Source organism: Macrosteles quadrilineatus, unplaced genomic scaffold (genome assembly GCF_028750875.1).
Source record: "Macrosteles quadrilineatus isolate MER2022 unplaced genomic scaffold, UCM_ALF_1.0 Scaffold_5__1_contigs__length_97177068, whole genome shotgun sequence".
In the NCBI taxonomy this organism is placed as follows: Eukaryota; Metazoa; Arthropoda; class Insecta; order Hemiptera; family Cicadellidae; genus Macrosteles; species Macrosteles quadrilineatus.
In genome coordinates, this window is record NW_026542598.1 from 51,309,817 (window position 1) to 51,333,259 (window position 23,443).

Consider the following 23,443-nt stretch of genomic DNA (forward strand, 5'->3'; position numbering starts at 1 on the left):
TAAATCAGTTAAAGAAACGTTATATTTTTCATAAGTACAGTTTATTCAAAGAACATAACGCTTTTGAATCTTGTTCGAATTCGGAAACGGTTCTGCACTTGTGATTGAATGGTATAAAGACGTCTCAGGCTCAAATTATCTCAGCCTATGAATTAGGAAACTGTATGAATAGTATCATTTATAAAATTCGAACAAAGCAATCAATTTCTCATTGGTCGAGAAAACTTTTGAAAATATGGTTCCTAAGAATACGATTCCAGTTAAGCAAAGTATTTTGAGAGTTGTTCAACTTTGTTTCAGTAATGATTTATATCACTTTGAGAGTATCTGAACAACAGTAATAGAATGTTTCTACAAACTTGTCTTTGGTTTGTTTGAATCCATTTTTATCGGGTGAAATTAATCAATTTATCAAAATAAAAACAAAAAATAAATGTATTATAGCGCAAGTTAAAACGTTGTGATTTTACTTCCAAAACATTCTGCTTGAAACATCAATTTGTATGGGTCGCGGGCGTATTCAAAAGAATTTTAATCAAAAAATAGATTCGTGTGCTGCCCTTATTAATGGCACCCATGTTGGGTGATTTCAGCACAGTCAGTTCGTTAGTTTTTTTATCACATCGGACAAACACTGACATAAACCTCCTCTATTTTAATAGTATACATCATTGCTGATATTAACATTATGACTCTAGACCACACTGTGATTGTCACTTTTGTCGAAGAGCAAAGGCTTCTCTCAAACTCCCCTCACCCACTTGGAGAATCGGAAGTATCAAGTTACAGTACATCGGTATCACGTCAGGGGCACGCCTTTGGTTAAATAAATGTCGGATAAAATAAATTATTCAGTCAAAGCACTAAAACAAGTTTAAAACTTAACCCTCCAAAATCGTATATTATCACACCTAGGCCTCGTCTCGGCCGTTAAACTGGGTCAAGGACATTCAGTCTCTCGGTAAAATTGACCTGAGATTTGCTTTCTGTTTTCACTTAGCTGGACGGTCAGTCCTAGCACTAAAAAGAGTTCAGAGTGGACGGTAAGTCCTAGCACTAAAAAGAGTTCAGAGTGGACGGTCAGTCCTAGCACTAAAAAGATGTCAGAGTGGACGGTCAGTCCTAGCACTAAAAAGAGTTCAGAGTGGACGGTCAGTCCTAGCACTAAAAAGATGTCAGAGTGGACGGTCAGTCCTAGCACTAAAAAGAGTTCAGAGTGGACGGTCAGTCCTAGCACTAAAAAGAGTTCAGAGTGGACGGTCAGTCCTAGCACTAAAAAGATGTCAGAGTGGACGGTCAGTCCTAGCACTAAAAAGAGTTCAGAGTGGACGGTCAGTCCTAGCACTAAAAATATGTCAGAGTGGACGGTCAGTCCTAGCACTAAAAAGAGTTCAGAGTGGACGGTCAGTCCTAGCACTAAAAAGATGTCAGAGTGGGACTGTTTGCCCTGCATTTTCCTGGGCCTGATTTCACAAAAATAAACTTTGTAGAGCATCTGAAAATGTTAGAAGCATTATTGTTTGGTTAGGTTATGCTGTGATTAGTTTATGTCTGAACCCCATTAAACACATGTTAATACTAAATTTGTATATCCACATTATGCGATGTGCAGATTAGGAACGGTATCTCACTTTTAACCGTTCCAATGTGGACAACCAGTTCCAGGGTTGATGTAGATCAGTGCGGGACTGGATGTCCAACGCAGCCAAAATATCTTTGACTGTCCCTTGACAATTAGGACATGAGAATGATTGTACTACAACCCGTTCTCAACATTAGTCCAAAGATACCAGTCGATATGAGACACTATAGGCCCTAGTGATGAGATATTATACCCTTGTTCGTTTTATACCACAAGCAGCTTGTGTTTGCACTAACATTATTTTTAAACTACATAAAACTTGACATTGTATTAATTTTAAATTATTGTATCGGAAGAAATGGTGCATTGCGTGTCACAAGAAGCTCTGCGTGGTGCGTGAGCAGAGTGGGGGGGGGGAAGGGGCTGAAAGGCAAATCTAAAACTTGGGCGAAAGTAGCAATTGGTGAAACACACTACAAGAATGACAACATCAGACAAATTCAGTAAACTACTTATCCAACGCCTCATGAAGTGTGGATGAGTACAGAATCTGAAGGAAACGATAAAGTTTCCTCTAACATCAAATTAAGATTCTTTTTAGCTGTGATAGGAATTTCACACGTAAATATTTGTGTAAGCTCTTTAAACTGAATCGTTGACAATGATAAGTAGTAGTAATCCCATTTATATGGATTTGTTTTGAGTTTTTGTTAACCTAGTTGAATTGAGCAGGACAGAGTGCGCTGATGTAACAGGTTTTGTCAAATACGCCAACTTGTTGAGTAAGCTAAACTGAAATGATGAGTTTTTTGTAAGCCACTGTCATCTACAGCATCTTTTGAGTCACGTTAATTATAAAATAGTAAAAAAAACTATGAGATAAAATGTGGCGTTGTCCCGCAGAGAATCCTAGGTGCGTGTGATTAATTCAACCATTTGGTGGATTATAAATTAGCTACAGATGATTCATGTAGATGGGTCCGAGCCCGCCAGGGGTATCTGGGGATCTACCGCTCTGGTTATCTCTGGTTTCCCAGCAATGGGTAAGGCCTCGATCGGGCAGCGGTGTAAATGGGAGGTTGGGGTTCCCCCCGTCAGCGTGCTGATGGTCCCCTTCCTCCTGGCTATTGATGGCGGGTACTGCCTGTCAGGGATTAGATAGGTCCCGAGTGTTGCTTGCACTAAATGCGTCGGGGCGCTCTACCATGGACCTCTAGGTCTCGACCTAGTGGAACCCAGGTGGAGTGACGCTTAAACAAGCAGCCGGAATCCCTGGTTAGGATTGAGGGGCAACCCTCTCTCCGAAGGGTCTGCTTCGGCAGCCGGCGAGCCTGATGACCTTAAGTCATCCGCCCATGATGTGCTAAAGGTTGATGCGTAAGCTTCGGCCTACATCATGGGGCCCGGGTATGTCCTAAAGGATAGGTACCGGGTATGCAGTCAGGGGGCTTCGGCTCTCATGACAAAACGAAATGGAATGGAAAAAATGGAATGGGGTGTCTACACTATTATGCTATTATCCAAAAATCAATGTTTGTGTGAACAAATGACTATATTTTGAAGCATTCCCAGTTTCAAGAACAATAAATAATGTTAAGTTTACCTTTTGGTTGCCAGATTTCTGGGACCATTTTATTGAAATTTCAGCTCGATGCACATTTCACCACTATGTTTGGCGTCATCAGGAGCACAGTTTATTTCAAATATATTTATTTACATTACACTAAACTTCACTATTTACACCGTCTGGCTTCTGAGTGTAAATAGAGTTGTTTGGTGTAATGTAGATAATTATGTTTTATTAAACTGTGCTTCCAATTATACCACGCTTGGTCACGAAATGTGCACCGAGCTGAAAATCCAATAACACCAAGAACCTGGCAACCAAGAGGTAAACTTACATATTATAATTAGTCTTATTTTCTAATGTGTTTAGTCAATTTATTCTTAACGTTCGCTATCAGATATATGAATTCCCCTGGCTAGGCAGGTCTACAATCTGTTTTCTATCCCTGATCAATCATTTTTTAACCTTAATTATCCGTTTATATTTCGTACTTTTTCGTCCCACTAAGGTATGCCCCCCCCCCCCCCCAGTAGATATGGCCCCTCGCCAGTAGATGTCCCTAGTAGTAGTGGTGGCCTTAACCTTACGCCAACAGATGGTGTGAGCCAGAAAACACAATTTGTGGGCCATTTCCAAATAAAAATATGTAAGAGGAAAATTTTAGTTGAATTTTTAACAGTGTATAGTCCAAGGCGAACAATAATAAACCGATAAAAGTGCTAGATTATTCCCACGCCGGCGTCTCTCGCAGCGTGGGTATCCAGTATCCACCCACCTACTGAGTAGGCGCAGGCGTCACCACATACTGTTATTGCACATTATTTATTCATTTGCTTCTTTAAGATAACTACTTTTTTTGTGTGCTAAGCATTTTTGTCGAAAGTTGTTATAAAAATTTGCATTTTGTTCACTCGAATTAGTTTGCAAAACAGCTGATTTCTCAACATTGTACTTTGCCCACTCCGAACCAATAGAAAAACAGAATTATTTATGACTACATCGATGCTACTACAAAATTTTTTGTATAGGCTACGTATTGGTCTAAGTTTCAGGATAGTACTGCGGATAGTAGCAGTACTCACTATATTAGGAATTTAAGTTTTGTAAGTCTATATGAAATAGTTATTTGTGTAACTAGTGGTGAAAGTGGCACTTTGCTGCACACGAGAGCAATGTTTACGCACGAGCCGCAGGCGAGTGTGGAATGATCTCGAGTGCAGCAAAGGCCTTTTTCACTCGTGTTACACATTATATTTTTCCTACAGTCACTATAAAGCATAAATAATTAGTATTTCAAACACTATGCAACACGTTTTTAGGTTCAGCTGGCAACACAAATGGAAATGGTGCCCTAGAGAAAGTAGTACCCGCGGTTCATATCACTCCGCTATTTTTCCTCGGCAAGAAATGTGCTCCGCGTTTTGAGAATATAGTTCCGTATGTTTTTGTAATTTGAAGTGGTTTCCGCGCCTAAAAAAAATGCTTAAAAGGTATTTTCTTGTTTATTAAGATCGTATAGGAAGGTTTTAAAAACGTTTAAAAGAAAAGTCCAGAAAGTTCAGAAATACCGAAACTATAAACACGAAATGACAGGTTAAATCGTAGTTATAATAGTCAATCAGCTGCTCATAGTATAATTATCTTTAAGTGTTACCAACCTATTTCCAAGCGTACACGGATTACGTGCATAATGGAACCACGCTGTTTTGTGTTGTTTCGTTGGAATCCTGATGTGCGGCAAAGTATAAACCGTACGGCAAAGTATAAACCGTACGGCAAAGTATAAATATGCAGCAATTAGCAGCTTTCTGTACTATAAACAGTACAAGGAAGCCAACTTTGTCGGGTGACTGTAGGAAAAGATAATAGTACCTTACTAGTGTCATGTCTCCCCATTTAAATAACATTGAAGACATGGCAGTTACATGCTCCCCTTAAAAAGTGCCACTTTGACACATCAATTTGACACCCTACCATGACACATCAACTTAGGGTTTTAATGAAAACCGGCACCGGTGTCAAAACATTCTTTGAGTGGCTCAAGTAAGAGTTAAGAGTATAGTTCCAAATCGATGATATTAGTGGTACATTTTCCTCTTTGTTAACTTTCCATGCTTATTTACGAAGGAAATAGCCCACAATAAGAAATATACGAGTATTATATTTATCCTAATTCATTTGTATTTGTGGAGGAATCTATTATATTATTAAAGCGATTTAATCAAATTTTATGTAAACGGTGAAGGCAATTTACCAAATAAAAATATAGACTTATGGCACATGAAAATGAAGCTTAGAGTGTGTAGATTTGCCGAAAAGTATTGATATGGACGAATGTCCTAAGGGCTCTGCCCCACAGGCTGTTTTCCAAAGGGCTACGCCTGGCATGCTTCCTAAGTTTACATGATTTAATTTAATTTAGTTGAAACAGCTGGTCAGTACAATGAACTGGTGTTTGTTTATTTACTCGAAAAATATGTTTTCCTACAGTCACCCGACAAAGTTGGCTTCCCTGTACTGTTTATAGTACAGAAAGCTGCTAATTGCTGCATATTTATACTTTGCCGTACGGTTTATACTTTGCCGCACGGTTTATACTTTGCCGCACATCAGGATTCCAACCAAACAACACAAAACAGCGTGGTTTTATTATGCACGTAATCCGTGTACGCTTGGAAATAGGTTGGCAACACTTAAAGATAATAATACTATGAACAGCTGATTGACTATTATAACTACGATTTAACCTGTCATTTCGTGTTTATAGTTTTGGTATTTCTGAACTTTCTGGACTTTTCTTTTAAACGTTTTTAAAACATTCCTACGGTCTTAATAAACAAGAAAATACCTTTAAAGCATTTTTTTTAGGCGCGGAAACCACTTCAAATTACAAAAACATACGGAACTATATTCTCAAAAGACGGAGCACATTTCTTGCCGAGGAAAAATAGCGGAGTGATACGGACCACGGGTACTACTTTCTCCAGGGCACCATTTGTGTAATGCTAGCTGAACCTAAAAACGTGTTGTATAGTGTTTGAAAGACTAATTATTTATGTTTTATAGTGACTGTAGGAAAAATATAATGTGTAACACGAGTGAAAAAGGCCTTTGCTGCACTCGAGATCATTCCGCACTCGCCTGCGGCTCGTGCGTAAACATTGCTCTCGTGTGCAGCAAAGTGCCACTTTCACCACTAGTTACACAAATAACTATTGTGATGTTTATGTAGATTTAGGAGGGTTATGTTTGGTTTTAAAGAAAGTTTGTATACGTTTTGTAAGGAATTGCTCAAAGTTTCAATTATAATTTATATAGTAAGCTATATGTAAAGAGGCTTGACTAAAGTTGAAGAATTATGGTAAAACATGTCATTCGTGAAGCATCAATATGAAGCAATTGATGCTATTGCTACACTAAAAGGTATGTTGTCATATTCTTTTGGATCTATTAACATCAAAAGTAGGGGTTTGAAAGTAAGAAGGTTTACACTTAAAAATCAGTTTATATTTTCAAACTAAATCATAGAGTTGTGTTTTAAAACAGACATCAGAATTACTTTAATAACTCTCTAGGTCACATTTTCTTCCCGTTGCAAAGCACGGGTATAGCAGCTTGTATTGTATACAATTGTAAAATTAAATGGACTGCTAAACTGGTTGATTGGGGGTATTTTGTTATGAAAAGTAGAGGGATAATGAGGTATATTTTACACCAAAGCCTGACATAAATACTTTAAGCCCCTCGCATCTGGCGTCGAAACAGTAAACATCGTGTCTCCCAGTTTACAACTGTCATAGGTAAATCACTGCAAGGGTCGGGGAAACGATCGCGAGGAGCTAGAATTACTTGTGTATTTCATCATAAAAAACATAAGTTAATCTTATTGACACGTGCTTAAGATATACGTATATGTCGAATTTAAAAGTTGGAAGCCGTTTTGAGAGGTTATTTTTACACGAAAAGTGTTTTAATTTTCTAACTTAGTGTACTAAAATATTGGTGCAATTACTATAGTTAACCGATATTATGGGTTTTACAGTTACACTTAACTATTGTTAAATAATGTTTACTTTCATGCCAGTGAAATTTATTTATTTATTCCCAACGGCAAATTCAATAATAGATTTAATTGAAAATCAATTTAGGCAAATGGAAATTCGCTTAGACGGCAGGTTTGCTGCGTTGGGGGTATTTTATGCATGATTTCATATTGTATTGAGAAAATTAATTACAAAGTTATGTTTGGGGTTTGCTTAAACAAATTGCAAGTCAGTGATAAGTTCTTTGTTTGAAGTTCATTGTTGGTGATGGTGAGTTAATGTTGTTCAAGTGTTTATTGCGGACATTTACCATCACGATTGTAAAAAAAACAATACACAACGTCAAGTGAGTGATAAGTTAATGATTATCGAGTAAAAAACAGATAATTTTGAATTTAATTCAAAGAAATATACAATTGTAAATTACGAGTAATTCAAATATATCACGGATTTTGAAGTCAAGAAGAGGTGCTGGCTGCTAGTTGTCATAATCTCTTATATTAATTCCTTTTTTTTTTGTTTTTTTTTTAACAAGTATTTATTTACAATCTATTCTATTAATACGTGAGGGCAGTTTTTTGTGAACAAAACTTCCCCGTTATTTCTGGACCGATTTTAACGTTTGAGGTGTCAAATAATTCGTCTCAATGCGTAGTTTTGCATAAAGGTTTTAGAATTTAAAAACTCTTACCTTTAAGGGCACGAGACGCTCTCAAAGGTCACATTTTCCTCCATAAGAATTACATTGAAAACAAACTTAAAAACAAAAACAGCTGTATATAAAAAGAAGCTCGCCAGCTTTTTTGGAGTAAATATTGATGTTTGTAATATTTAGGAGGTTACAGACAAATCTTAACAATTAATCAGTTTCGTTGGAAGAATAGAAAATTTATTTAGTTTAAAGGAGAAATATTTAAAACAGGAGGAGGAGACAATTATTAGGAAATCGTATACGATGGAAAGAGTAGAGGAGAGGCCTGATCTCACAGTAAGGAATCCAGGTACACATAATAACTTAGGAAGATGAATCATTTTTGCCAGTTATGCTAAGCAACTTATTTTGGAAGTAAAAAAAAAAACATGACGAATATACACATCATGTTGTTACAGTGGTAAAGTAAACCTACCTAAAGTCAGATCGAATAAATACATGCAAGAAATGTATTAACTTTTGTATAATACCGGTACTTGACAATTGCTCGATTTCGAGCAACAGGTACACTAGTTTGACAAAATTAGTAGTTTGGACTGTTTTGTCTTGTGTTAAGAAACTTATCTACATATTTTGTTCAACCTACAAACAAATATAACTTTCAATACAACTGCTCAAATTGCTTGCACTATAGTTAACAATGCGGCCAGTGTACGAAAACCGTTGATTTTGTTTACTGAAGTAGACATACCATACCATATGAACCTGCAGGTGCCAAACTTTCATTAAAATACAACATAGTTTTATGAGCCATTCATCGAGTCATCGAGTGTGCTGTTCTCACAATGATGTATTTTTATCTCTTACATGTTGATATTCTATTAGTAAATGTGGCACAGGCGATGTTATCGTTAATTGCAGCAAGTTTTTCTTTCAGTTTAAAAATATTGCGTATGCCTATCCGATAGACATTAGTAATGTACAGCCATTGACTATTAGATACAGAGGTTGAATTATAGTCAAAGGCACTGCCATACATTCTACTGGGGACTCCATGTAACGTTCATTTCCGTTTTAAATCTGGCTACAACCATATTAGCTTTAAATTTCGTTTAATCCATGCTGACACTTTATTATAGGAGAATTATTTGGGTTTCAGTTTGTATCTAGATTGGTTCTGATTATATTTACATATTGCAGAGACTTGCCGCAGTATGGTCATAAGCAGTGGCAAGCCTACTTTGGTCGGACATTTGATATCTACACAAAACTTTGGAAATTTCAACAACAGCACAGGTGAGTCCCAGCTTGTGTTCTACAAACTTATTTTTGCATTATTACTTTTACTTCTTTACAAATAAAAGTGGTATTTTACAATCCCCGCCAGGACATTGTATTGGACCACTCGTTCGAGAATTTAATCCGTTTGATTAAGTAAAAAGAGTTTTTTTTGTACCCTTAATAAATCTTGTATTCCACAATATAATCTAATCTGACAAAAATAGTCACTGAAACCATTGACTATTGGATGAAACTGAAAGTACTTGTGTTACGTATTATTATTATTAAACAATTAACTGTTATTTTTAAATAGGTACGGTACTTTTTTACTATTAATACTCTACACATTACAATGTTTAATATATAAGAATAAATAATTTATCAGGGTGTCTCGTATTATCTATATTTAATATAATTAAAGAGCCAAAATGTGCTTGAAAAAAAGGTCATTAAAAATATCTTTGTTTTTAAATTTCGGCCATTTAACTATTTCAATTTTTAAAACCTTAAATTTCTAAAAATGACAGATTTTGTAACACAACACCAACAACACTTTTGTTTGGCATTTCAAATTGCTCATCAAACAACGCCAAGACAAAAAGATCGAATAATAAACAGCTTTGATATCACACTTTTTAGGCGCAAAATGAGGCAAACCCTGACAGCTTGGCCTTATTTTGCATGGCTAGTACAATTTAAATTCTTAGTTTATCAGATGTTTATTTAATCGACTTGATTGAACTTGATGTTTGTTGAGAAATGTGAAATACCAAACAAGTACTTAAGATGTCAACAAATGCAATTATATCACCTTTCATCGTATACCAAACCCCGTCCGAAGGAACTATACAATTGATGGCAAAGAGCTTGTTAGATGCTCGGAGATTGTGGACCTCGGCGTGTTGTTCACCCCAAACCTCAGCTGGGATCGTCATGTCCACTCTGTCTGCAACAAAGCCTTGCGCAACCTCGGACTAATTCACCGAATCTCACCACCCTTCAATAGCATCAACTCGCCAAAGCTGCTATTTCATTCCCTAGTGAGACCCCACCTGGAATATTGTGACATTATCTGGTCCCCTCACCAACAATATCTGAAGGACGAGCTGGAGAGTGTGCAAAGAATATTTGTGCGCCTCGTGAGTACTCGCCTGGGATACAGGTTCCTTGAGGCTCATATTAATGATCTTCAATCCCTCCTGAAGCTGCCTTCACTGGAATCCCGACGCTTCACCCACGACGTACTATTCCTCCAGCGTCTGGTCACCTCTGAACTTGATTGCCCAGAACTACTCCAGAAGGTCAACTTCAGGGTTCCCACTGGTACTCGCTCCACTGACCTCTTCACCAGGGCAGCAGCCTCCTCAAATTACGGTAGGAACAGTCCATTTGTGAGACTTCAAAGGCACGGGAACCTAATACCTGGAAACCTCGACATCTGCTGCAGCTCATCCATCTTTAAAAGAAATCTGCTCAAGGCGCAAGTTAGTGGTGGTGTTCAGTGATCGGTGGCCCTCAGTGATGTGTGATAGGTATCATCGCCCCGGGTTAATGTTCAATTATGTCTTTCTCTAATTTTTTTCTGTTTTCTCTTCTGGATGTAATGGTTTTCTTTGTTAAATAATTGATCATAAATTATAAGGCATTGTTTGCTAGTGCCATATCTGTTTCCTTGTAGCTTAAGTATATTTCTAGTCAAAACTTGCAATTTCTCTCCTATGTTTATACCTGTCCATACTACATATTGTTTCTGCCTAGAATGGAAAAACACACTGTTTACTGTTTGCTTAGATCTTGCTAGTAGTCCAAGAATTTTAGGAATAATAAAGCCATTCGACCTAACAAATTCGGACTAAGTGGAAACTTTTCACAGTTGTTTAGTAAGCCTAATTAAATAAAATTTCAAAAGTCCCCATAAATCCCTGCTGTGCTTCAGCCGCCATCTTGGAAAATGGTGGCCAATTTTCACTTTTTTGACAATATTTCACAAACTATTGGTATTAGAGAATTTTTGTAAATAGGCCTACAAAAGTTAAAGAACGTCTAAAAATACATCTTTTTTATATTACAAGGTTTGCTCTATCTCTAATGGTTATTGAGATAAATAATAAAAGTTAGTATTAAATAAAAAATTCCCATGTTATTCTTATGGAGGAAAATAAAATTGTTGCAGTTTGGTTATTTATAGATATATTTTTATCAAACTTGGCAAATTTATTTATTTTATACTATGCTATTAATATTTAACATAAATATACACTTTAGTACCCTCCCTATAGCAGTAAACCTAGTACTCGTTAAATTTCAAGTTATTTAAATAGGGAATCTATCTTACATTTTTAGGATATATTTTTAGTAAAAATCCAGTCAAGCAAATGGATATTCATTTTTCAATCATATTAACAATCATTTTTTCTTATTAGTATTATGATTTAAAGTCCACTTACTATTTTGTCACTACCAAGTAACTACTAAAAACTTAAGTGGTACCTACGTTATTAATTACTCCCGGTAGGTATAATTGTTTGTCGGTAAATATTAGGAAATTGAACCTTAAAATCCGGACTAAATTGAGACTAGTTGATGAAAATGGCAAAAGTTCCCAAAAATACCGGCTGTGCCTCAGCCGCATTAAGTCCGGATTTTAAGGTCGAATTTCCTAATATTTACCGACTAAATAATTATACCGGGAGTAATAAGTCAGGCCTACCATGTAAGTAGTTACATAGTAGTGAAAATATAGTTTAGTGAGCTTTAAACTTACTAATATTAATAAGGGAAACTATTGTTAATATGTCTAAAAAAAAATATGTGTTTGGCTTATGATAACGTTAGGTTGTTATCATAATATGTACTTACTACTACATATTAAATAGTAGGTTGCCTGACTGGATTTTTACTAAAAATATATCATAAAAATGTAAGATGGATTCCCTATTTAAATAACTTGAAATTTAACGAGTACTAGGTTTACCGCTATAGGGAGGGTACTAAAGTGTATATTTATGTTTAATATTAAAAGCTTAGTACAAAATAAAGAAATTTGCCAAGTTTGATAAAAATATAACCATAAATAACCAAACTGCAACAATTTTATTTTCCTCCATAAGAATAACATGGGAATTTTTTATTTAATATTAACTTTTATTATTTATCTCAATAACCATTAGAGATAGAGCAAACCTTGTAATATAAAAAAGATGTATTTTTAGACGTTCTTTAACTTTTGTATTTACAAAAATTCTCTAATACAAATAGTTTGTGAAACATTGTCAAAAAAAGTGAAAATTGGCCGCTATTTTCCAAGATGGCGGCTGAAGCACAGCAGGGATTTATGGGGACTTTTGAAATTTTATTTATTTAGGCTTACTAAACAACTGTGCAAAGTTTCCACTTAGTCCGAATTTGTTAGGTCGATTTTCCCAATATTCTTCCACTATAGTGTTTGTTATCGCATTGTAAATTAATTTATTGTATTTATTGTTCTATTTTTGTTCTTGTTACATTTTTTGCATTGTTATTGTTATATTGTTGTAATTGATATTTCTCCTTGACTGATCATCTGTTATTGTTTCCTTTGTTGATTGTTAAATTATTGTTCTTTGCCTTTGCTTGTTAAACTTGATGCACAGCATCATGTTATTTGAATTGTCCATGTAAAAATTGGCAATTTTGCCGTTGAAATAAATTAAATGAAATGAAATGGAAAGTGTTGCCATTTTGAGAAGTTAAAAACAAAAACGTTTTTCGTGGGGATTTCTTTCTTAACTCACCAACACTCTTTTGACTCATAAAGCAAAAAAGATAAATTTAGATGAAAATTATCTAAATTTCATAATGATAATGATTTACAATGGGTTTAAGATATAACATGTTTTAAATTGGTAAAAATCTCGCTAATGAAGTGTTTAAAATATATCCTTGATTTCTGTTTTATTTGGCCTATTACACCTAGTTCTAAATGTTTACTGGACACATATCTACTGATTAATTAAGTAATAATTATCGTCAAAATTAGTCCTATTTATAATCAATGCTACATTTGTTCTTACGATGGCAAACTATGGAAGTAAGTATTGCTTACGCCCTGTCCCTAGTCTTAGAAAAAGGCATACCATAAAATACACAGGCAGGCAACTGATTGAGTGATTGTCCTAATTGTCTGTCAATAGTTGGATCAGCTGGTAGCCTAATTGTTCAATCAGCGTGAAACTGGCAATAGAACAGCAATAACCCATTCCACTTCTCCTACCGCCCCTCCGACGAATATACGTCACAGTAAAACGTCACAACAATGATGGCGTCACAGCAGGATTCGTCACAAAGCAGCTGACATAACCTCCAAAATATCAAGTGGCGGGAACTTTTTTTGGCGAAACACGGCAAAGATGGTGTTTGGCGGTACACGCACAGCGTTGATTATGAAGGTTGACTAATATGTATGTATAAAACTGTACAATACGCTGAATGAAATTAAACTACTATTTCATTATTTAGAGAATAAAGGACAATATTAAAGACGTTTGAGGTTATTTAAAGTAGTAACCACCCTCAATGTTTTCCAAATAATAAAATTATTAACTGACTACCATAAAAACCTATTGCTGGCATCTCCCCTTAAGTTTTTCTCTCGTTTTTCTTTTGATACATGTTAAACACATGGTTATGAACAAAAAATGACGTATTCAAGGTTAGCCCACTCTTTACTAGTGTAGCTATGTAGCCTGGAATGCACTTCATGTGACCTTGATTGCACGACGACGCTATTACTAAAATTCATGTTTTATATGTCTATTTACATTATGTAGAGCATATTGCACAACACTAAGCACTTTTTAGCTAATTAAGTAGTTACCGCATCGATTTGAATCCAAATGAAAAATTACCTAAAATTACTATTTGACTACCATAAAAACCTATTGCTGGCAATTCCCCTTAAATTTTTCTTCAGTTTTTCTTTTGATACGCGTTAAATACATGGTTATGAACAAAAAATTACCTCTTCTAGGTTAGCCCACTCTTTAATAGTGTAGCTATGTATCCTGGAATGCACTTCGTGTGACCTCGGTTGCACGCCGATGCTATTACAAAAATGTATGTTCTAAATGTCTATTTACATTATTTATCTGGTATTGAACAATACTGGGCACTTTTAAGCTTATTAATGTAGAAATCACCTTGATATTAATACAAACTAATAAACTACCTAAAATTACTAACTAATTATCGTAAAAACCTATTGCTGGCATCTCCTCTTAAATTTTTTTCTCGTTTTTCTTTTGATATGTGTTAAACAAATTGTTATGAACATAAAATGACGTAGTATAGGTTAGCCCACTTTTTTGTAGTGTAGCTATGCAGCCTGGATTGGACCTCATAATAGAATAATAAATTACCATAAATTTCTATTGCTGGCCTATCCCTTTGGCACGATTTTCTTTATTCTTTCAAAATATGTTTATTACATCATTACGAACTAGAAAACACGTCGCTTATGTTAGCCCACTCCTTTATAGTTGAGATAGGCCATTTTGATTGTAGCTGGTGTGACCTCGGTTCCATAAGAACCTAATTTACTAAAACTCAACTTTTTTCGTTTATACATGTTAGTTACACCTTAATAAACAATACCTAACACCATTTCGATAAAAAATATTATTATTTATCAATTTAATTCATTATTTAAAATCTGCCTCAATAGAACAATAAATTACCATAAATTTCTATTGCTGGCCTATCCCTTTGGCACGATTTTCTTTATTCTTTCAAAATATGTTTATTACATCATTACGAACTAGAAAACACGTCGCCTAGGTTAGCCCACTCCTTTATAGCTGAGATAGGCCATTTTGATTGTAGCTGGTGTGACCTCGGTTCCATAAGAACCTAATGTACGAAAAATCTACTTTTTCGTTTATACATGTTAGTTACGCCTTAATAAACAATACCTAACACCATTTCGATAAAAATATTATTATTTATCAATTTAATACATTATTTAAAATCTGCCTCAATAGAACAATAAATTACCATAAATTTCTATTGCTGGCCTATCCCTTTGGCACGATTTTCTTTATTCTTTCAAAATATGTTTATTACATCATTACGAACTAGAAAACACGTCGCTTATGTTAGCCCACTCCTTTATAGTTGAGATAGGCCATTTTGATTGTAGCTGGTGTGACCTCGGTTCCATAAGAACCTAATTTACTAAAACTCAACTTTTTTCGTTTATACATGTTAGTTACACCTTAATAAACAATACCTAACACCATTTCGATAAAAAATATTATTATTTATCAATTTAATGCATTATTTAAAATCTGCCTCAATAGAACAATAAATTACCATAAATTTCTATTGCTGGCCTATCCCTTTGGCACGATTTTCTTTATTCTTTCAAAATATGTTTATTACATCATTATGAACAAGAAAACACGTCGCCTAGGTTAGCCCACTCCTTTATAGTTGAGATAGGCCATTTTGATTGTAGCTGGTGTGACCTCGGTTCCATAAGAACCTAACGTCATTTGTTGTTCATAACAATGTGTTTAACACATATCAAAAGAAACACGAGAAAAACATTTAAGAGGATATGCCAGCAATAGGTTTTTATTGTAGTCAGATTTAGTAATTTTAGGTAATTTTTTAATTTAGGTTAAAATTAAGGTTGTTACCACTTTAATTAGCTAAAAACTGCTTAGTATTGTTCATTACCCTCTAAATAATGTAAATAGACATATAAAACAAAAATTTGAGTAATAGCATCGTCGTGCAACCGAGGTCACATGAGGTCCATTCCAGGCTGTATAGCAACACTACTAAGGAGTGGGCTAACCTAGGCTACGTCATTTGTTGTTCATAACAATGTGTTTAACACATATCAAAAGAAACACGAGAAAAAAATTTAAGAGGAGATGCCAGCAATAGGTTTTTATTGTAGTCAGATTTAGTAATTTTAGGTAATTTTTTAATTTAGGTTAAAATTAAGGTTGTTACCACTTTAATTAGCTAAAAACTACTTAGTATTGTTCATTACCCTCTAAATAATGTAAATAGACATATAAAACAAAAATTTGAGTAATAGCATCGTCGTGCAACCGAGGTCACATGAGGTCCATTCCAGGCTGTATAGCAACACTACTAAGGAGTGGGCTAACCTAGGCTACGTCATTTGTTGTTCATAACAATGTGTTTAACACATATCAAAAGAAACACGAGAAAAAAATTTAAGAGGAGATGCCAGCAATAGGTTTTTATTGTAGTCAGATTTAGTAATTTTAGGTAATTTTTTAATTACCTAAAAAATTACCTAAAAAATTAATTAATTTTTTGAATTACCTATTGACGTGTAAATTAGCGTCGTCGTGCAACCGAGGCCACATGAGGTCAATTCCAGGCTACATAGCAACACTACTAAAGAGTGGGCTAACCTAGGCTACGTCATTTTATGTTCATAGAGTTTATGTTCATAAACGAAAAAAGTTGAGTTTTAGTAAATTAGGTCGTTATGGAACCGAGGTCACACCAGCTACAATCAAAATGGCCGATCTCAACTATAAAGGAGTGGGCTAACATAAGCGACATGTTTTCTAGTTCGTAATGATGTAATAAACATATTTTGAAAGAATAAAGAAAATCGTGCCAAAGGGATAGGCCAGCAATAGAAATTTATGGTAATTTATTGTTCTATTGAGGCAGATTTTATATAATGCATTAAATTGATAAATAATAATATTTTTTATCGAAATGGTGTTAGGGATTGTTTATTAAGGTGTAACTAACATGTATAAACGAAAAAAGTTGAGTTTTAGTAAATTAGGTTCTTATGGAACCGAGGTCACACCAGCTACAATCAAAATGGCCTATCTCAACTATAAAGGAGTGGGCTAACATAAGCGACGTGTTTTCTAGTTCGTAATGATGTAATAAACATATTTTGAAAGAATAAAGAAAATCGTGCCAAAGGGATAGGCCAGCAATAGAAATTTATGGTAATTTATTGTTCTATTGAGGCAGATTTTAAATAATGCATTAAATTGATAAAAAATAATATTTTTTATCGAAATGGTGTTAGGGATTGTTTATTAAGGTGTAACTAACATGTATAAACGAAAAAGTTGATTTTTAGTACATTAGGTTCTTATGGAACCGAGGTCACACCAGCTACAATCAAAATGGCCTATCTCAGCTATAAAGGAGTGGGCTAACCTAGGCGACGTGTTTTCTAGTTCGTAATGATGTAATAAACATATTTTGAAAGAATAAAGAAAATCGTGCCAAAGGGATAGGCCAGCAATAGAAATTTATGGTAATTTATTGTTCTATTGAGGCAGATTTTAAATAATGCATTAAATTGATAAATAATAATATTTTTTATCGAAATGGTGTTAGGTATTGTTTATTAAGGTGTAACTAACATGTATAAACGAAAAAAGTTGAGTTTTAGTAAATTAGGTTCTTATGGAACCGAGGTCACACCAGCTACAATCAAAATGGCCTATCTCAACTATAAAGGAGTGGGCTAACATAAGCGACGTGTTTTCTAGTTCGTAATGATGTAATAAACATATTTTGAAAGAATAAAGAAAATCGTGCCAAAGGGATAGGCCAGCAATAGAAATTTATGGTAATTTATTGTTCTATTGAGGCAGATTTTAAATAATGCATTAAATTGATAAAAAATAATATTTTTTATCGAAATGGTGTTAGGGATTGTTTATTAAGGTGTAACTAACATGTATAAACGAAAAAGTTGATTTTTAGTACATTAGGTTCTTATGGAACCGAGGTCACACCAGCTACAATCAAAATGGCCTATCTCAGCTATAAAGGAGTGGGCTAACCTAGGCGACGTGTTTTCTAGTTCGTAATGATGTAATAAACATATTTTGAAAGAATAAAGAAAATCGTGCCAAAGGGATAGGCCAGCAATAGAAATTTATGGTAATTTATTGTTCTATTGAGGCAGATTTTAAATAATGCATTAAATTGATAAATAATAATATTTTTTATCGAAATGGTGTTAGGTATTGTTTATTAAGGTGTAACTAACATGTATAAACGAAAAAAGTTGAGTTTTAGTAAATTAGGTTCTTATGGAACCGAGGTCACACCAGCTACAATCAAAATGGCCTATCTCAACTATAAAGGAGTGGGCTAACATAAGCGACGTGTTTTCTAGTTCGTAATGATGTAATAAACATATTTTGAAAGAATAAAGAAAATCGTGCCAAAGGGATAGGCCAGCAATAGAAATTTATGGTAATTTATTGTTCTATTGAGGCAGATTTTAAATAATGCATTAAATTGATAAATAATAATATTTTTTATCGAAATGGTGTTAGGTATTGTTTATTAAGGTGTAACTAACATGTATAAACGAAAAAAGTTGAGTTTTAGTAAATTAGGTTCTTATGGAACCGAGGTCACACCAGCTACAATCAAAATGGCCTATCTCAACTATAAAGGAGTGGGCTAACATAAGCGACGTGTTTTCTAGTTCGTAATGATGTAATAAACATATTTTGAAAGAATAAAGAAAATCGTGCCAAAGGGATAGGCCAGCAATAGAAATTTATGGTAATTTATTATTCTATTATGAGGTCCATTCCAGGCTGCATAGCTACACTACAAAAAAGTGGGCTAACCTATACTACGTCATTTTATGTTCATAACAATTTGTTTAACACATATCAAAAGAAAAACGAGAAAAAAATTTAAGAGGAGATGCCAGCAATAGGTTTTTACGATAATTAGTTAGTAATTTTAGGTAGTTTATTAGTTTGTATTAATATCAAGGTGATTTCTACATTAATAAGCTTAAAAGTGCCCAGTATTGTTCAATACCAGATAAATAATGTAAATAGACATTTAGAACATACATTTTTGTAATAGCATCGGCGTGCAACCGAGGTCACACGAAGTGCATTCCAGGATACATAGCTACACTATTAAAGAGTGGGCTAACCTAGAAGAGGTAATTTTTTGTTCATAACCATGTATTTAACGCGTATCAAAAGAAAAACTGAAGAAAAATTTAAGGGGAATTGCCAGCAATAGGTTTTTATGGTAGTCAAATAGTAATTTTAGGTAATTTTTCATTTGGATTCAAATCGATGCGGTAACTACTTAATTAGCTAAAAAGTGCTTAGTGTTGTGCAATATGCTCTACATAATGTAAATAGACATATAAAACATGAATTTTAGTAATAGCGTCGTCGTGCAATCAAGGTCACATGAAGTGCATTCCAGGCTACATAGCTACACTAGTAAAGAGTGGGCTAACCTTGAATACGTCATTTTTTGTTCATAACCATGTGTTTAACATGTATCAAAAGAAAAACGAGAGAAAAACTTAAGGGGAGATGCCAGCAATAGGTTTTTATGGTAGTCAGTTAATAATTTTATTATTTGGAAAACATTGAGGGTGGTTACTACTTTAAATAACCTCAAACGTCTTTAATATTGTCCTTTATTCTCTAAATAATGAAATAGTAATTTAATTTCATTCAGCGTATTGTACAGTTTTATACATACATATTAGTCAACCTTCATAATCAACGCTGTGCGTGTACCGCCAAACACCATCTTTGCCGTGTTTCGCCAAAAAAAGTTCCCGCCACTTGATATTTTGGAGGTTATGTCAGCTGCTTTGTGACGAATCCTGCTGTGACGCCATCATTGTTGTGACGTTTTACTGTGACGTATATTCGTCGGAGGGGCGGTAGGAGAAGTGGAATGGGTTATTGCTGTTCTATTGCCAGTTTCACGCTGATAATTGTTCAAGTACACAGTAGACTCTTGATAAATCGAAATTGGTGGGCCAAACATATAAATTTGAATTATCAAGAGTTTTGAATTATCAAGAGTTCGATTTATCGGGAGAAAAACAAACCATTCGAATTACAGAGAGTTCATTTGTTTAATACATACAAAGGTACAGCACGTTACAATAAAACATCATACCGTATTTTAGTACACTTTTAAACAATCAACGGCTTATTTTTCAGTTACTGTAGTTGCAAAGAAATCTGTTACTTAGCGCTATATATTTCGTCAATAGCTGAACTATCCGCTGTCGACAACTACTTTTGTGCTCAAGGAGATGTCGCGCAATCTAGAGATCAGATTGCCAACTTAGAAAAACAAGTCAGTGAACTAACTCAGACTACTGCTCTAACTAAACAAACATCAAAACGTCCAACACTAGCCTACCATGGGAACAGGATGTACTGTACTGTATAGTTTCCTGTTATAACAGGAAGAGATCACTTCGAATTATAGAGTGTTTTGCCGACTTAACTTCGAATTACTGCGTGACTTTGATTTATGGAGTGTTTTTTGTGACGAAACTTCGAATTACAGCATGACTTCGAATTATAGAGTGTTAACCGACGAAACTTCGAATTACTGAGTTACTTCGAATTATAGAGTGTTTTCCGACAAAATTTCGAATTACTGCGTGTTACAAATTGACCTGCCCTCTATTTGGACTTTGAAATACCGAGTGTATCAAAATGCATGGTAAAAATTTGAAATATTGAGAGATTCTCTAGGGACTGAGCCTTCATTTTGAATTATCGAAAGTTTTGAATTATCAAGTGTTTGAATTACCAAGAGTGGACTGTAAAAATATTGCTGTTTGTTGTTTTGATGTTTGTATTGGTTTGGTTTGAGAATTCAATTCAAACTTGCTGAGTGACATAAATTTGTGTTATTAGTTTATCCAGCAAAAAAAAAATAAAGCAAAGGTACTTGATTAAGTTATACGGTTAAGAACTTATTTACTATAGGTGCCTCCAAACAAATTTTTATATCTTTATATTTTTTATCTCCTGAATCCAAATATAGCCTACCATTATTTTCCCAGCAAATGAATCATATTACTAAAGATATAGCTGTAAAAATGTACAATGTTTGATAGTACAAGGTAAGACAAATGACATTTACAAGGTGGAATCAGAATCCCTAACAAGTGAATCCTAATAGGAAATTTGCTAAAATGGGGCTATGTTCTAACATAAACTAACTAAACCAAACTTAGAACGTCAGCATCAGCAAAGCCTTTGATGTCAGGGTGGTCCATCATTGCAAGCATTTTTTTTTAATAGTAGGCTTCTATTTTGAATTGTTTTTCTTGGGTTTTAATCATACTAAAACAGTCTTTAGGTAACATAAACCACAATCTCGATTCATTTTAACCTAAACTTTACCTCTAGGCTAACTTCAAAACACTTAGCCTATGTAGGCCTAACTTGATACTTATTTAAGTTAGGCCTACTTACAGCCCCGAATTAGCATGCCTAAATAAGAACTAAGTTTAAGTTACATCATTGACTAGTTAAAGGTTACATGTAATTGGTTCATTTCTCTTCTAAATGTCATCTGTGCTACCGTACCTTGTTTAACTCATTCAAAAGTTGTACCTATATTTAAACCGCTAGTAGTCGGGGGACCGAGCCTTGCTGTCTTGTGTCTTAATAAGACATTTTATAATTGACAAAAAACTATTACAAACCATGGACATTTAATCAGTGAAATGTTGAGATCATGGTTTTGGTTTGTAAACTTGACTTAAAACAAAAATAATATAAATACAGATACTTGCACAGAAATTTTCTCCTCTCTAACTTAGTAATTAAAACCTGTGGTTGGACTTTTACGCTCACCAATGACAGCAGGTAAAAATATGGTACAGTAACTTATAGGTAAACAAAATCATATTATTTTCAAAATGGCTTGTGACAACTATTTTTTACATTTCCAATACTATTTCTAAATCAAAAACGTTGTGTCTGTTTTTTCATTGGGATTTAGCATACGGTACTTATATGGTGAGAGTTTTATGCCACCAATAGTTTACTTTGGAATGCCTCAGTACTTCGGGGATTAAGTTTTGGTGGGATACGGCTTCAAGTAAAATAATCAATATTTGATCGACAATTTTCCCCTTTATCCGAGTAATCTTCAGTGTAATCTTGCTCAATAGTTGCAACTGATGATTTTTCCTTTGTAGGTATCTACTGTATTTTGTTTGCTAGTGTACTGTGGGTCGCTTGTTATGAACACATATGTGACAATTCTTTTGTTTACTTTTTTCTTGTTATTTTGTTCGACCAACATAGTTACTTGGAAACCCATAAGGCCAATGTAAAATTTTTACTTTTTCAAATGAGTTAAGTAGAGAAATACAAATTTTCCTGAGGTATAGCTGATCACCAATCACGTTTTTAGGACTTAAGTTAAAGTCCCTAATTCCAAAATTTAGTCAAAATCCTTCCGCTGCATTTTCAGATATATATTACTGACAAACAGACATAGGTAGCTCATATTAGAGAATAGGATATCTTGAATTCGGGAGGCAAAAAACTATAAAATAAGGTATCAAAATTAAAAATAAAATTAAGACTAATTTAGGAATAGGCTAAGATCAAGCAAGGTTAGGCTACAGGTTCTCAGGTCTCGGGTACATTATATTTATAATTATTTATAGACTAACATTTTGTATATCCATATTGTCTCAAAAAGTTAAACACTTACCATGGTAAAGTGTAACAACTAGAGAAAAAAAGCTTCTTGTCTGAGGCCAGCAGCATCAAAAAGGCCAGCTAATTTTTGGCTTTCACCATTCAATTAATCATCTGTTATGTATTTTCTTTTTTTCCAGACAAATACTTGATACAAAATATGGTCTCAAGAGATGGCAGATAGGTGAAATTGCTTCAAAAATAGGCCAACTCTACTACCATTACTAGTAAGTAACATTGACTAATTAATACCAGTTGTCTTTTGGGTACAGTTCCGCAGAGAACCTGTGATATACTATCGGATTGAATTGATACCTTTTGAATGAATACCACTCGGAAAGTTGATACTTTTTGTCCGCAGAACAACCAGGCCACACACTCCATGTTACGACCAAATCCTTGAACTTGATGTAGGCTAGTCAATGAATATATCAAATACTTTGTGACACTGAAAAACCCCCATTAAACTGCAAGATAATGCTGGCTAGTGGATCATCCTTAACAAACCATATATACTGTAGTCACAGTTGCAAATTTCAAATTTTGTAATCCTAGACATGCTATTACTGTATACTAGCATGCCCCTTTCAATGCTCAGTTAATAGGCCATCAGCTGAGAATCTCTCAAGAGAAAATCTCTTTATCAGACTTATGACCACTCTTGTGTAAGATGGTAAGCAGATGCTCATTGCTCATCTCACCTTTGTCCGTGTTACCATGATTGAATCATGTGGTTCATTAACTTATCTCTCATCAGAAGAACTTTCATCCTGAAACATTTTTAAACAA

At 34.5% G+C, this 23,443-nt stretch overlaps 1 protein-coding gene across 2 annotated transcripts in view; it reads left to right on the plus strand.

Moving 5' to 3' along the window:
• LOC128994846 (protein SCAI-like) overlaps positions 1-23,443 on the plus strand; it is a 71,927-nt gene that overhangs the window by 8,973 nt on the left and 39,511 nt on the right. For both annotated transcript variants that reach the window (XM_054419659.1, XM_054419660.1), the window contains exons 2-3: positions 9,045-9,140; positions 22,795-22,881. In XM_054419659.1, the coding sequence (XP_054275634.1) occupies positions 9,045-9,140; positions 22,795-22,881 (183 nt within the window). The remainder of the gene's footprint in view (positions 1-9,044; positions 9,141-22,794; positions 22,882-23,443) is intronic.